This window comes from Accipiter gentilis, chromosome 9, assembly GCF_929443795.1.
Source record: "Accipiter gentilis chromosome 9, bAccGen1.1, whole genome shotgun sequence".
Classification (NCBI taxonomy): domain Eukaryota; kingdom Metazoa; phylum Chordata; class Aves; order Accipitriformes; family Accipitridae; genus Astur; species Astur gentilis.
Genome location: NC_064888.1, coordinates 7,783,060 through 7,799,194, shown reverse-complemented (window position 1 = coordinate 7,799,194; position 16,135 = coordinate 7,783,060). Strand labels below are relative to the sequence as shown.

General features: G+C 46.3%; 1 protein-coding gene across 7 annotated transcripts in view; it reads left to right on the top strand.

Annotated features, from left to right (window-relative positions):
* The window catches only part of LOC126042669 (putative neutral ceramidase C), a 34,485-nt gene that overhangs the window by 8,454 nt on the left and 9,896 nt on the right, over positions 1-16,135 (top strand). For all 7 annotated transcript variants that reach the window (XM_049810175.1, XM_049810171.1, XM_049810168.1 and 4 more), the window contains 14 exons: positions 2,700-2,895; positions 2,997-3,093; positions 4,795-4,931; positions 6,748-6,827; positions 7,237-7,386; positions 7,970-8,146; positions 8,550-8,677; positions 9,302-9,379; positions 10,422-10,542; positions 11,985-12,110; positions 12,501-12,587; positions 14,037-14,141; positions 14,275-14,356; positions 14,856-14,971. In XM_049810175.1, coding sequence (XP_049666132.1) covers positions 4,805-4,931; positions 6,748-6,827; positions 7,237-7,386; positions 7,970-8,146; positions 8,550-8,677; positions 9,302-9,379; positions 10,422-10,542; positions 11,985-12,110; positions 12,501-12,587; positions 14,037-14,141; positions 14,275-14,356; positions 14,856-14,971 — 1,377 coding nt within the window. In that variant the 5' untranslated portion in view covers positions 2,700-2,895; positions 2,997-3,093; positions 4,795-4,804. The remainder of the gene's footprint in view (positions 1-2,699; positions 2,896-2,996; positions 3,094-4,794; positions 4,932-6,747; positions 6,828-7,236; positions 7,387-7,969; positions 8,147-8,549; positions 8,678-9,301; positions 9,380-10,421; positions 10,543-11,984; positions 12,111-12,500; positions 12,588-14,036; positions 14,142-14,274; positions 14,357-14,855; positions 14,972-16,135) is intronic.

Genomic DNA, 16,135 nt, shown 5'->3' with positions numbered 1-16,135 from the left:
GAAATATACATTTGCAAATCTATGTTTGCTGGGTTTTCTTCTCTCAGCTTTGCCTTATTGCTTCAGTGGATCCATTAATCATGAGTGGTTTTAAAAGTTTTTCTTTTTTCATTAAGGGTACATTAACAAAGTTTTTTTAACTTTCCAAATGTATGAAATGTCTTTCAGAAAGGAAAAATAGCATAATCTTATCCTCTGAGATCTCTTTTTACCTACAAAGTTGTTCCAAACCCATGTTGTTTAATCCACTGATTGAGAGGATCCACAGTCTCCTGAATGCTCCTTGACAAATATTTTCAAGTAATTAAAACCTGGTACCTTGTCTCATATCAGAAATCAAGAGCATCCATCAGGAGAAGTTTCCATCAGTCCGTTGGGTGGTGGCATCAAACCAAGTAGGTTTGCAAGGGCTTTGCTGGCTTGTCTCAAAGTGCTCTGCAGCATTTGGGCTATGTTGAGAATGAAAATTCCGTGCTATTTGCAGTTACCCGATGTGTCTGGGAAGGGTACCGGTTGGTATCGTGTGATAGCAGTGATGGGTAGAAGCCATTTTTCAGTAGGATAAATATTATAAATATCACTTTCTTTAGTCTCATTTAGCACAAAATGAGAAGGGGAAGAAGTTGGAGGATTCTTGGTCTTGGGAAAGAGGGTGATCTGTGGGAAACCTTTCACCGTGTGACAAGGTAACTTGACGTGTTACCACGCGATACCAGCCTGGACTGATGTGTAAGGCCAGGCTGCCCAGGCATTGCCGGACAAGGGCCTCACAAAGGAAATAATTTTCCTGGGGCTGCGTGCATTTGACATGTGTGCCCGCTTTCAAATCCCATGTTTTCTGCCACCCCCAACACAAAGCATAATTTCAGGGATGTCCTGACCCCTCCAACCATGACTGCTGTTGCTTCCTTGGTTTCCTTCCAGCCTGGATGTGCAGAGTTGCTGATCTCGACCATCAGTGGTGAATGAACAGGTTCATGAGCATCCTGCCCCTGACAGGACAGCTTTTGCATGGGGGTTTTATTTTTTGGGCTAGGTGCTCCAGTGTGGCTGCTCTGGGGTAAGCACTGTGCCTCCAGTGGGACCACAGTCCTTCCTCATGGTGGTTGTGCTGGTGACCTGTCTGATGTGGTGGACATGAAGCGCAGAAAACAGCAGGGAGAGTTTCTTCTGAGAAGAAACATTTCCAGGACTTCACTTTTGAGCCAATTTGTCGTTGTTTCTCGCTACTGACCGTGGCTCTGAGGTGCTCCAGGGTACCTGTTGCACTGCCGTGTGATGACCGATGTGTGCTCAATAAACACTTTCCTGGCCGCCGTCTTGGTAATCCGCCTTCTCTGGAGGCACTGAGTTGCATTTTCACAGGCAGGAAGGAGTTCAGAGGGATATACCAAGCCCTTAGCACTTCAGCTGAGGTCTTTGCAGCCCAGAAAGTCCCTTTTCTGTACCAAAAACTTGCTGCTTCTGCAGTTCTGAGCCAGGGCGAGTGGATATGGTCTTGCCATGTGGGGCAAATGGGGAGCTGTGTGTCCGTGTCCCCATAACCTCACTGAGCAGTCTTTTTAAAAGGAGAGCATTTAAGGTATTCCCCAAAATGTGTTTTGAGCTGCTATCAAACTTCCTTTTCCTCCTCCACCCCCAGCAACAGCTGCATTGTCCTTGCTGTAGTTACAGAGCCACAGTGAGGTCTTTTCCTCAGTTCGTTGCTTTTCATGGGGTGAGACTGGCAGGACACACCATCATTATACCAACTCCTTAGAACTCAATTTCTAAAACTCCTTAGAACTCAATTTTCAAGTTTTCATAATGATCTAGCAAATATAGTACCTTCAAGAAGAGCTCTTGCTCTTCCTGCCTATGCACAACCTACTCCTGGCTCATCTGCGTTCCAGGACCTTTCCCCTGACAGCAGAGTGATTGACTGCTCACGGTTTTGTCAAAGGAGGCTCTTCAGTTACCTCCAAGACCAGTGCACAATTTGGGACAACCTTGCGACCAAAGCAGGGTATTCCCAACAGCACAGAGGTGGCCAGGGATATCTGTCAGCGCACATGGCAAAGCAGGTTGTTTCTCCACCGATGGCAGGAGCAAGTGCATTCCTTTGGTATTGCAGCAAGGAGATAATATATCAGTAAATCTTGCTTCTCCCCACCAGCCAGTCCAAAAATCACTGAGTGAAAAGGCGATTGAACTTTGACTGAACATGACCTTGAAGTGATGACTCAGACTGCATGTGCTCAGTGCTAGCTGGAATATTAACCCTTGGATTAGGGTGCACGAAAGAAATGGTGATGAAAGAAGAAAACTGAACCTCCTGAGATGTTTGCCTGTTGGAAGCTGAGTGGGAGGGAAAATGTCGGAGGTGGACCCAGCCTTAAATTCCCATCAAAACACATGGGTGCTGGGGGAAGCAAAAGGGTATTGCTCATGGGGGTCTTTCATCCCCCCTGCCAGCAAGGGCAACCAGCTGCTCTCTGAGGGATGTGATGGGTCCCATCGTGTTTGAGAAGAGCGAACTGCCAAAAGCCTTCAGATAAAGCATGCTTTAGCAGCTGGTGAATTTATGCATGTTGCAACCTATCTGGGACTCAAAAGGAAAACAGATAGAAAAAGCTGTTTTTTTAAAAATGAATTTTTTAGCAAATGAAAATACATTAATAAAATGTATTTTACACTTAAAATACAATCCTGTATTCAAGTTCTTCTAGTAGAGTTTGGAAATCCTGAGGACTGATCTTCCATGGGGATTAAGAGTCACGGCCAGATGGGAAGCAGCAGCCATCCCACAGGCTGGTCAAGCTGTGATGAAGCAAAGAGGAGGGAAAAAGTTCTGTTCCCAAAGTCGTCATGCACCAGAGCTGATCAGTGCAATCCCAGAAAGGTTATTTTAGAGAGGTAGGCACTGTTCGTAACTTAAAATAAATGCACTGGGAAGAAAAACTATCATCTCCTTGTGCGGTAAAATTTATTGATTGGTTTCTTCTTATCTTGCACAGTGCTTGACTCACAGGGCTATAACAGCAATAATTTTCAAGCTGAACTTTTCAGCTGGGAGGCGTTCCTCTAGACGCTGGGACACGCAAGGGTTCTCAGGTAAGTTTGCATGAGATTTCACTAGGATTTCATAGGACTAATGTTTGCTTCTTTTAGTATTACTTCAGCAGTTTAATCAGTTGGAAGAAGAAAACTAATTGCATATCGTGCAGATGTGTTTAAGGCTGGTGCTGTGGTGTCAATTATCTGGAGAGGTTGCAGTGTCGTGCAGCTGGCTGCCAATGCCACGCTTGGAGAATAAAAAGGGGAGGAAGGAAACCCATAATATTAGACTTGTTGCCACTAGGAGATTTGCTAGGTGAAATTCAGCAATGATCGTGACTGCTGTAGCTTACCATGGCAGAAGAAGCTGATAAGAAAGGTCACCTATAGCAAGTCTGGGTGACCACTTGGCTCTCTGGTGATGTTTCTCGTTGCAACCTTTCCAAGACCATAAATGCTTGTTTCAGCAGTTATTTTTTGCAGGTTCATTGTTTCCAGGGCGTAACATCTCTGGGGAAGAGCCTGCAGGCATGAGCTTTACCAAGCCCTATGCCAGACCCACCATAAGGCAAATGGTACCTCCAGGAAAATTAGAGGCTCCGCCTCACTCTTCCCTTTCTAATTGCGCATCCATCCTTTCCGACCTCCACTCCTGCAGCAGTCGGGCCCCAGCTGGGCCAATGCCCCAGCTGCAGCAGGCTGCTCGGAGCTGTGTCCGGGTGAGTCAGAGGCATCCCCAAGGATTGAGACCCCGCCACTGCTCTAAACAAGGAACCGGTCTTTTCGGGCAGATACGTGGTTCATTCACAGGCAGAGAAATGGGATCTGCAGTACGTTTGGTCTACTAACACATCTAAGGACACTTGGAAATGTCCAAAGCTATTTTAATGGCTTATTTCTACCTTGTATGGGCGCTTAGCAGAAGGGTAAAAGGCACATCTTTGCTACAAGTGCCACTTCCCACCGGGCAAGACTGAAGCCCTTGATGCTAGTCTCAGGTGTCAGAGCAGGACAAATCAGAAGTCACCAGAGCATTGATCAGAGGGGGAAATAGCATATTTTCCCATAGCCATATTTTGAATAATTTCTCTTGTTAATCTTTAACCCAAAATAAATCTCTGACCAAGGAGTAAGAACAGTATTCAAAAAGCCAAGCCAAAGAGTTCTGCATACGATGAAGAAAGCCAGCATCTATACATGGGGTCTTATCTTGGAAAGCTGTCACAACCACTACTTTTTCTAGCCAGGAGAGAACTGCACTTGGACATGCCATGGGGTGTGCTTTTCTCACACTGAGTTTCCTAAATTGACCTTTATTGTTTTCTGATGTGCTCTGAGCACGTGAGCAGCTGAAAAGCTGTGAGGCTTCAGGCCACAGCATCTCCCTCAGCCGCTCAGTGAACATAGGATCTGGTGGAAGATTATGGGGTTTATTTAAAAGATTTCTTCAAAAGAGCGAGCAAAGTGTCCAGGGAAATGTGAGATCAATAATTCGGCAGCTCACCCTGTCTTATTGGGCCTTGTGACGGGGAGTGATTGCTGCTCACAGGAGATAGATTTTTGCTGTCTTAAGCAGATTAAAAAATAAATCTCCACTTCCCATCCTTATCGCTGCTGCGGCCTGGTCTGACACTGGGGCAGGGGAAACGAATCATCACCAGCGCCTTTGAGGGTGCAATGTGCTGCTCGGGGTGGGACGTGCCTGACATCGGGGCTGTCCCGTCTGCCTTCCCCACGGGCTCCTTTCTGCTTTCACAGTGCCCCCACCATGTGCGGGAAGAGGTCCAAGTGCTCCTTCTCCCGCCTGGAGGTGATCCTCATCATTTGCCTGGTGGTGATGATAGTGGTGACCGTGGTGCTCCTCGTCCTCCACTTTGTCACCAAAGAGAGCAACGGTAAGTTGAACTATTATTTCACTCCTGCCATCGCACCCTGCCCGAGTGTGTGTCCTGAGCAGTAATTTAAATTAAAGCAATACAGCTAGAGGGCCCCTGGGCTACTGCTGAGCCTTCATAATCTTCTCTGCACGTGGTCCTCTCGCACAGCCGTGGCATGGTGCTGTTGGTGGCCTCTGCGATAGGAGCGTGGTGGTCAAACCCATCTCTCAGGGCATGGATGCACAGCCTCAGGTCCGGTGGGTGAGGCTGGCTGCAGGGATCCAAAAACCCTTCCTTCTGTCTCTCTCCCTGGTGGAGGGAGTCCTGAGAGCCCCTCGCTCCTGGCACCGCACCAAGGGGCTTCACATCTGTTGTAACAGCCCATTTACGCCTCCAGCCCCATCACCAGGCATGGGGCAGGTGGGTGTCGGGAGCTGCCCAAAGTTAATGCTCAATTCACTTCTAATGTACCCCACGCTTCTCCTCTGGAGAGATAAAATCTCATGGGGAAAGAAAACATTTTGAAGCTTTGGGTGTTTCCATATGACAGGAGCCCTTTCCCAGAACCAGGGGTCTCCCCTGCCCTGGACGGGGCATCACCCAACACGTCAGCAATGGGACCTTCCAATTTCTAGATTTTGATCTTGAATTGGATGTAGTTCACTCTTTCTTCATGTTTTTTAGGTTGTTACGTGTAGGAGTTTTGCACAAGCAATTCTTCTCCGTGTTGTAGCTCTTGGAGGAGGAGGCAGAGGAATGGTAGTTTTAACGGGTAGCCCTGTTCACTCATGCCGTTTTAAATGAGAGAAAAGCCCTGTGGTCAGTCTGTGGCCAGTGTGAGCATTTCACTTCTCCTCTGTTTTAAGTGACAGCCTAGGAAAGGCTAGACTGGGAAGACCAAGCGTCCCCTTATCCTGATGCCTTGCCTCGAGTGGCAGTGGCTGGCTGGGAAGACTGTGAGAACAGATTAAGCACATAGAAATATTTTCCCACAGTGTTATCTCAGCCTCCAGTGATTTGTTGCTCTGGGATTTCCTGAGACGCAGACAATTTTTTTTTTTTTTTTTTTTTTAATTTAATAGCCCTCAATAGCTTTTCTTCCATGAGTTTGTCCAGGCGCTTCGTTCATCCTGTAGAAGGATGGCTTCATGATGGCTGGGATGAGACATAACCTCCTTCGGGAGTCCTTTTCCTCACTGCTTGCCTGGAGGTCATTGCCCAGAGCCACTATTCCCTTCTTTGAGCTTCTGCTGGCTCTGCTGTGATTTTTTTGAGACCAGGGCACCAGCACTGGACACAGGATGCATTGGAGGCACCAGGGCAATATATGGATGTGCCCCTCTTTCTTCTCTAGTCCTTTCCTGGTATCTGCTGACATGCCAACCCCTTTTTTGTCATTGCTGCTGAGCTGATTTTTTTTGCGTGAAAACAGCTCTTACACCCTCAGATCTATTTCCTGCACGGTAGAGGTGGCCTTGGAGAGCTTAATCGATGAAGCTAGGCTTGTTTCCTCCTCACTGTGAATCATGACACATTTGACACAGTCCAGTGACCCCATCTGGTGAGCTCCCTCTGCAGTTCTTCATGCCTGGTCCACCCTTTACCACCCCAAATTCCTTAACAGCCTCAGCACACCTTGACCGCACTGACAGCCCATTGGAAACCCAAGCAGACAGTACCAGCTGGATCCCCTTGTCCATGGGCCTGATGAATCCTCTGGGGATGTTAAGCAGGTTTCATGCATGCAATCTCTTTAAAAAGGTTGGATTGCCTCTTCTGTCCCTGATTCTGCTCGCTCATGTGTCCACTAATCTATTCTTTTTTCTTATTATAGATCCCAGTGAAGTAACGGCAAACTACTTACTGGGCGTGGGTCGAGCTGACTGCACGGGACCAGTGGCAGAAGTTCCTCTGGTAAGTTGGGGAAACTGAACACAGGGTTGGTGAAATACTGATTTTCATAATCTAGGAGTATTTTTTGCAGGAATTCTGGTTTAGAGGCTCTGCCTTGCCAAATGGTTGCCATCTTCAAATGTTAGGTGAAATTTCTTTGAGGCATTGAGCAACCTGGTCTAGTGGAAGGTGTCCCTGCCCATGGCAGGGGGCATTGGAACTAGATGATCTTTAAGGTCCCTTCCAACCCAAACCACTCTGTGATCCAATGATTCTTGCAATCACAGGGCAAGATAGTTGCAACTCTGAGTTTTCATATATTGAAAGAGCCCTCTGACCTTCTGGCAAATCTACTTAGAAAAACACATATAAATGAGGACCTCACTCAATATTTTGGCTGCGTGAGCTTGATGGAGCTTTTCCCTTCCAGATGGGATATGCCAACCCGGAGCAGGTGGGCAGTGGGCTTCTCATGCGCCTCTACAGTCGAGCCTTCATCGTGGCAGACCTTGATGACTCCAGGCGAGTAGTGTTTGTCAGCGCTGACATAGGAATGGTGTCTCAGAGACTGAGGCTGGAGGTGCGTGGCTGGAAACGAATGAGTCGCACAGTTTGGGCTGTCACTCGTATTAGCATTAGGGATGTAGTTATTCCTAAATAATATCAAGCACAGCAGCACATTGGTCATTTGCTTTGGGATCTCCTTGCAGCACAATCTTGGAGAGACATCATGTCTCTGCTGAAGAAGAGCTTTCAATTCCTCAGCAAATGAGGATGGACTTTGACCATGATTTTCTTAGCGGAAAAATTATCACAAATACATTCGAATCACAAATACATTATTATGGTGCCTGTGTGATGTTGGGTCTCCAGCACCACAGAGGAGGGAGGGAGATGCCAGAGAACTGGGGACTCCTTGGATGATCTGGGTTTCACTGCATGTTGGCCACAGAGGTCTTTGCTTAACAGATTTTTAGTATTTTAAGGCTCTTGCCAAGTCAACAGCTGTAACCCACTTGTTGTGACCCCAGTATGGGACTATCAGGCACAAAGAGAAGGGTGAGGAGGAAGATGAATGGTTGGGTTTTTTGTGAGAGCTGATAAATATCTCCTAGCTTTTTGGTGTGAAAATGGGTTTTCTAGGACCACCTCTTTCCTCTTAGGTGCTCAAGAAACTGAAGAGCAAGTACGGCGAGCTGTACCGACAGGACAACGTCATCCTCAGTGGAACCCACACGCACTCAGGGCCTGGTGGCTACTTCCAGTACACCCTCTTCTGGATCACTGGCAAAGGGCTAATCAGACCATCCCTCAACGCTATTGTGAATGGCATCGTAAAGGTTGGTGTCATCCAGTCTGTTGACTCAAGAGCCCATAAACACAGAAAAGGTGGAGGGAGATATGTTTGTGACTAACGGAGCTCTTGCCGTGATGTTTGCGGTATCACCTCCGAATGTCGTAGTCTTCAAACACACTTGGAGGTGGATTTATGCTTAGCAGTGAAATCAGATCAAAAACCAGAAGCCTTGGAGTTTTTAGAAAGCGACAGTTGTGGGTGGTTTTAAAATACTATAATAATTTTCTAGAATTTTAGACTACTTATTTAAGAAAAGAAAAAAAAAAGCCCCCAAATTCCAAGAAAGGGTGGGGAACAGGCAAGGAGGGAAAGAAAGAGTTTTTCCAGATAATCTCACAAATACCTTACATGCATGGATTAATATTCCCTGTCTTCCTGCTTTTCAGAGCATTGATATAGCACATCAGAACATGAAGAGAGGAAGGCTTTTTATAAACAGAGGCACTGTAGAAAACAGCCAGATCAACCGAAGCCCTTTCTCCTATCTTGAGAATCCAGCATCTGAACGAAGCAGGTAAAAGCCTCTCAAGTGGGAGAGAAACAGAGCCCCACAGAGGACCCTTCAGTTGGGACCATGACCCAGCCATCTGGCAGCTGGTGCTTCTGGTCATTTGTGGGATAGTTGAAAATGTAGAGCCAAGACCATGGCAGAATGTCACTGTTGCCTACCTGGGTGCTTGGGTGTGTGCATCCCCAAGAATTAGCTGCAAGAGTGGGCTTGAAAGTTGTGGTTGCTCCCTCCAACCATGTGAGGCATTGGTCAAGGATATGAACTTATGCTTTGTTTAAAAAAAAAAAGAGAGAGAGAGAGAGAAGAAAAAAGTCTTTAGTAGACATTAGCATTTGAGTCTGATGGCATTAAAGCGCCATCCTTGGTGCAGGAATTTGTACTCGGAAAGAGCTCTTCTCTCCACCCCCTGGAGAAGCAGCGTCTGAGGTCAGCAACAGCCATAACTCTTACCTTACCTTCACAGCTATTTTCAGATGCTCTTCTAAGGTCTCACTGTGCTCTGGTAATATCTGTAATAACCTCTTCATTTTCTTGCTCAACCTAGTAGAGATTTAACGTGTCTGAGCCACGCAGAGTGTGACCACAGCTCTGGTCCTAATGGGGTTTCCCCACTTCATTTTCATCCAGGTATTCATCCAACACGGATAAAGAAATGGTGATGCTCAAGATGGTAGATGAGAATGGACAGGAGCTAGGCCTTATCAGGTACCAACCACTGAAGTAACGCGTTTTTCTCCAAATCCTCATAAACCACAGTTCTGTATCAGTTCTGTCTTTCTGCACAAGCTCTCCTTCCCAACACTGACCCTTGACCATAGAGCATTGCTCCCAGCTAGGCACCAGAAGGTCTCTGAGAGAAGAGTAAGTGAGAATCCGTGAGTGCATAAACCAGGTCAGTGTCCCTCATCTACTCTGGGAGATACAGCAGCACCTGGCCCACCTACAGCTGGGCACATCTGGCACGACTCAAAGGCACCTGGGGAAGATGACTGTAGCTGGTCCTCCCTTGTAGGGGTGCAGAAAAATCACCTCTGGGGCTCTCGCTGTGCCCCTCCAAGCAGAGTCCGACCCTGGCATCTCCAGGACCCTCTGGGCTCCTTTTCTCTCTGTTATTTCTTTAAGACCCCATGTTTCATGGGAAGCGTGCCATTTCTGCAGGCAGCATGCACGATGCCCATCCTACCAACAGATCTGTGGGGCAGCGTTTGGCCGCGCAAAGTTCAGAGCTCAAGGCCAGGCAAACAAAGTAACATGCAGTAACAAAGCCATAATAGCATTTTCCTCATTTGGAAGTCACAAGCAAGAGTCTGACTGTGTTAAGAGGAAGAGGAGCATTTTCTTTTTTGTAAGGGTGAAAGTGTTCCTTTTTTTTTCCTTTTTTACGTTGTTGATGGCATTTCTTTAAAGCAAGAAAATAAAAATCCCTCCAAAATATAATTCTCTGAACTTGGAAAAGAGTCAATTCAGGTCTCAAATAGCTCTTGGTGGCCCTGATAATTATGGTGCCAAATTCTTGTGGCCTCAAGACCTGGACCATCATAGCCATGAGGCCTCCTGGCCAGGAAGGGAAAGGATGGCAATAACTCTGCCCTCGTTAATCCATCCCTAGGTACTAACAGTCTGCGTTTGTATTCTCCCAAAGAAAATTCCCATAAGTCAATTGCAAATATATAGATTGAACAAGTCAATTGCCAATATGCAGACTGAACAATGCATTTCCTATGTGTGTCTTCTGACACCTCTTCAGCTGGTTTGCTGTGCACCCAGTCAGCATGAACAACACAAACCACCTTGTGAACAGTGACAACGTGGGCTATGCGTCTTACCTGTTCGAACAGGAGAAGAACAAGGGGATGCTTCCTGGAGAGGTGAGAGTGTTTTCAGACTACTGAAAATAATGGGGAACAAAGTGTTGCAACAGGGAGGGGGCGGTTTGTGCTTTCAAAGAGTGAAATAAGACAGCAGGTTAAACACAGAAAAAGAAAGACAAAGATGAACACTTTGATTTATTTACTTTCTTCCTCTAGAGAAGAGAAATTGCAAGGTGTACTCTTGACTTTCCAAACCAGTAATCAGTGGCATTTATTTAGACCTTAGGAATAGACCAAATTTATTTTGATTTGACTATTGGAAATACTAGAAAGACATGTGTGGGATACTTGATCCAAAGGGATCAAGATATTGCATCTGCAGTGTGGCTTCAAGTCTGTGGTCAGCCCCACTTCTTTCTTATGGCTTCCAGCCAGTTCTACCTCCTGATTTTCATTTATCCAGAAGATTTGCCATCCTCAGAGTGCAAACACAGCTCCTTTAAAAAGCATCATTTCCCCTGAAATGTAAATATGGACAGGAACCCATCTCACAGACACTTTGAGTCATGAGCCATTTAAGAGGGTGTCCTGTGTGTATCTTCAGCGTGTACCTTGAAACAGTTGCCCAATTCCTATTCTAACACTCTGGGCAGAGGAGCACGTGCAGTTCATACCAAAGATGGAAACTAAAGGAAGTCTACCTAACTCCTGCTTGCAAATGTTTCTTTTTATAGTGGATTATCTAAAAGCTTTTAACAAGACTCAATTATTGTGCACAGTTATGGGTGCAAGACAGTGCGAGTTGACATGCACACAAAGCTAAGAAGTGTTTGCAGAATTCAACATGTAGCTGTATGGTCTGCTGGGCACATTGAGTCTAGCAGTCTAAGAAGAAAATGGCTTAAGAGTTGATAATATATCAAACTATCTGGTGTTGACGCATCCTATCTCTTAAAGAGCGGGGAAAAAAAGAAAGTATCTGTGAGAGCTGAATTCAGCTGACACTCAGTGTGTAACCAGCCTTGCTTCTAGCGAGTACTGTTTGATGTTAACTCCTGCAGTCAGATCCAATAGCTCTCACCCTGTAAATCAGTCATGGTGAAAGCCTGGCAGAAAAAAAATCCTGTGCAAGGTGCTACAATGATCCATTAACATCTGATCAGTAACATGAGAAACTGGGGACATGGGGGAAAAGCTGCCGCTGAGATGGAAGAGGTAGATGAAGAAACCCTGTCTGGATACCAAAGCGATGTGGAGGTCCCCCTGAAATGGCAGTTGCATCCTGTGTGTCCTATTCTCCCTTGCTCTTCCTGTCCCTAACCCTTGGGACACTCCTAAATCCCCATTCCAGTCTTCCCAGTCACTTCAGAAATGTTTAGCAGCATCACGTGCTCGTCAACTGGCTGTAATGTCAGCCTTGACTGCAGGGAAAGCTGCAGGTGATGTTTGCAATCACTGCAAGGCACTAAAATCCATCTGACCACGTCTGGTTTTGGCAGGGCTCTTTTGTTGCCGCCTTTGCATCCTCCAACTTGGGAGATGTGTCGCCCAACACCAAAGGCCCGTTCTGCGTAAACACGGGGGAATCATGCAATAACCCACATAGCATCTGTCCCGTAGGAGGGGTAAGTATGTCTTACCTGATCTACGTTAACTTCTGATAAGGAGAAAACTTGGAGTGGAGCAGCAAATACAGGGCCACGTGGTGGACCATTGTGCATGAAGAGGATGTAAAAAAAAAATAAAATATCATCTCTTTATGGACTATTCTGGATACCTTTTTCAGGAACTTACTGTGTCTTGTCCTTATCCACCATTTTCTGGTCATTCAGCCCAAACTTAAATTTATCTTGCTGCAAAGGTTAGTGTAGTAACCCGGTGCCCAAATTTGAGTTGGCTAGCAAGAAGCAATTAGTTCCCACAGCATGACAATCACTTGTGAACTCATCCACTTTGCAGTGCCACATGTTCTGCATATTAACTGATCACTAGCATTTAAACAAATTTCTTAACAGGCAAAGATGTGCATGGCCATGGGTCCCGGTAATGACATGTTTGACAGTACAAGAATCATAGGGCAAAATATCTACTTGAAAGCAAGGGTAAGTGATATTTTGCTTTTACGAATGTGCGTGATTGCTGTTATTACAGGAATGCATGTTCATTTAAGCAACTTTCTTGCACCTGTTTTTGTGAATGTTTGTAGATTTAAATTACTCCAAAGTCTGTAGTTATATGCTTAAGGAAAAGTTTCCTGATTATTCAGAAAGCATACACTTCTATTTAAATACATCATTGTTGGTGTTACAATTTGAAAATGTTGGTTTGGGCTTTTAATCTCAATATTCCTTATTGGTATATAATGTGAATGTTGCCTCTTATAATCTCCCCCTCCCTCTCATGCACGTGTCATGATGGGAAAAATCACTGGTGTTGAAGACTCCTAGAAGAGCTCAGAGGCACCATCACGTACCACTTGTTGGCCAACTTTAGCATCACACTCCCAAACTAACGCAAATGCGAGTTAAAATGTGCCAGTTTAAACATCCACAAAAGAAACTCGTCTTGCCCCGCTCGACTTTGCATTTACTCAGCCAGTATCCTCCACCCCGCAGGCTCCCTTACGTCGCCTGTGTCATTGGGCTCAAAAATCACCGGAATTTACCAGTTCCCTTTCTGCAGCTTCGTGTAACGTGAGAGTAGTCAATAAGAGGACATTTTTTGGCACTGTGTCAGGGAGAGCAGCTTGTAGGACCTGGGACAGGTCCAGCAGAGGAATAAGAGCAGAAGGCTGGATGGTGGCGGTTTCCTTTCAATCACCATTTCAGATGCGTGCCCTGAAGTCACTCCATGCTGATCATGACTTGCAAGTGAAAGATTGTCCCAGTCAGAGAGGCCCGGTGTGTGTATCAAATGGCGAGGGAAAACATTGCTGTCATTTTTAACGCTGCAGACTCTTGGCCTTCAAAGGCAGCATCCTCTATTCCTTCCTGCAGGAATGTTACTAAACTTGTATAACTTCTGGCAATACTTTCCGTGTACCAACTCGAGGCTTGTGTGCCAGAAAACCATTCACTGAAGAGCTGAATGGCTTAGCTGTCAGCTGTACAGTAAATGCATGTAAAGTCTATGTGATTTGAAGCAATGAATGCAACAAAGTGCATCTTTCTCATGGAAAACATTTCTTCTGGTTGGTCTAAGTTGTGAGAAGTGCCAAAAGGTTGCAGCTAGGAGAAAGAAGTTGCCATCCTCATGGAACAGGTGCATATTTCAGCTGTAAAAAGAAAAGCACACACAAAACTGCTGACCACAGGGCGTCCTCCCTATGTTACTTGACACAGGGAGAACTTGCAGGACTTGGGGCGTGCAGGATGTAGAGATGGGGTGATAGGAACAAAGGAGCTTGGGAAATACACTCTTGCTTTAACGCCTGGAAGAGGCCACTGGAAGGTGTCAACAGAATGAAGAAATGGTTCATATAGCTGAATCTCAGAAGAGCTGGGTTCCTGATTTCTTTTTCCTCAAGGATTTCCACCTTGTGTATCCCTTAGGAACTGTATGAAAAAGCTTACCAGGAGGTCACAGGACCCCTCAGCTCAGCTCACCAGTGGGTGAACATGAGTGATGTCTCGGTGGAGCTCAATGCCACGCACACGGTAAGAGCAGGAACTCGCAGGATGCAGGCATAAGGAAGGAAGAAATGTTATATTCTTACAGCAGGACGTGGCACGCTGAGGGGAACTGGTTTTAAAATACCTCTTTTTCATTTTTTCCTCCCTTCTGATTAAGGTTAAAACATGTAAACCAGCCTTAGGATACAGCTTTGCTGCAGGGACTATTGATGGAGTGGGGGCTTTCAACTTCACACAAGGTAATTTAGGGACCAGATGTCAATATGGCTTCATACAAACGGGGAGGACATGGGGCATCCCCCAAATAGATTCAAACCCCCAGAGACATTTAAGAACGTCAACAGCTCGTTGAACCACAGTCTCCAAAGGGATGAATTTTTAGGAAGGTGTGATCTTACGGCCCCCTTGCAAGTTTGTCTGTGTTCGTCAGAAATCTTCTGGACAAGGATATGACCATGATCTGAAGGAAGGCGAGCGCTGGATGGGGACTGGGGAGAAGAAAGCGCTGGTTTTGGGGCAATCTTTCTCATTTGTTCTCATTATCCAAAGGCTACCAAGATGGAGCTCAGCTGGGTTAAAGCTAGGCTTTTTAAACCACCCAGAAAAGGGAGGTAGTCAGAATCCGCTGAGAAATGTCCTATACCACGTAAGCAGGGAGGGGGTAATAAATGAGTTTTCTGTCCAATAGCTGCTGGGGCAGCTGAAGGAACAGCAGTTAAAAGATGTTTCCCCTTCAAGGCTCACTAGAAGGGCACCCGTTTTGGGATGAAATCCGGGACCAGCTGCTGGGAGAGCCCTCCAATGAAACAAAAGCCTGCCACAAACCCAAGCCAATCCTCTTTAGCACCGGAGAGGTAAGGATGCACTGGTGTGTGCCCTGGGAAGTGCAGAGATTGCTGATCTGGCCTAGGTTTTGGTAGGGTGCTATAGATGATGTATGTGCCAGCCCATATGGTGAAGAACAGTGCAGCAGAGAGAGCTGCAAGGGCTTTGAAGGCATGAAAATAGAAAACAAGAAAAAGTGTTGACGTTAGTTTGCATCAGAATGAGAGGTGGAAGTTTTCCTCTTGCAGAGCATCTTTTCCTTATATCCCAGGAGGAGGGACCAGATCTGTTGCTCCCATTAGGGTCCGAAAGCCCATCTGAAGATCCACCCTGGCCTAATTCTCTGCCTGTGAAACAGCCCTGAGCAGGATACACAGGGAAAATGCATGAGGTCAGGGAAAGTCAACAGTGCGTGGAGCTCAGCGTTGCCTCCTGGCAATCTCTGGCTTCAGGACATCCTCTGCTGGTGCTCAGACCTTAATAGCTCTGGGTGGATTTTTCTTCCATCCTACCATTGGTTTCCTACCTTAATCCATGAGAGGACCTTTCCTTCTGTCATGTGACAGACTAGTCCGTGCAAAATGAAGTAACTCATCATGGTGCCTTTTGGAAGCTCTGGGGACTGTATCAACATACCCACCTTCTCAGTGTTGTCTTCAAAGGTTTTTACCGGGCTTTGACTTCCTCTGGAAACTTTCTGTTGACTTCTCTGCTTTTTTTGTCACGTTTATTCAAGTGTCTGATAATTCTGTGAGCTGTAACATTGGCTGATGCCAGACTTACTCATCCACGGGTAGAGTCGCACCAGGCTCAGGCTGGAGGTACCCTGGGCTGGGATTCTCCAGCACGACCCCGGTCCCAGCAGGACCAACACTGCAGCTGGCTGCTCAGGGCCATGTCCAGAAGACGTGGGGCAGTCAGCAAGGATGGAGATCCCCCAGTGCTGGTCCCCACCCCAGGGATGCCCCACTCACACAGGGAAGGGTTATTTTTTTAGGGCCAGCCTTTTCAGAACTGCTGCCCTATTGGTCCCAGCCTGTCCTCGTGCTCGGGGCTACTCTGTCCTCGGCAGGACTTGGTGTTTGTTCTTACCGAACTCTCCCAAAATCCTAGTTAAAACTTTAAAAGAAAATTGATGCCCCATTTTCCACCTCTTGTTCCCTTGGCATTAAGGCAAAGGCACTGTAGTGGAG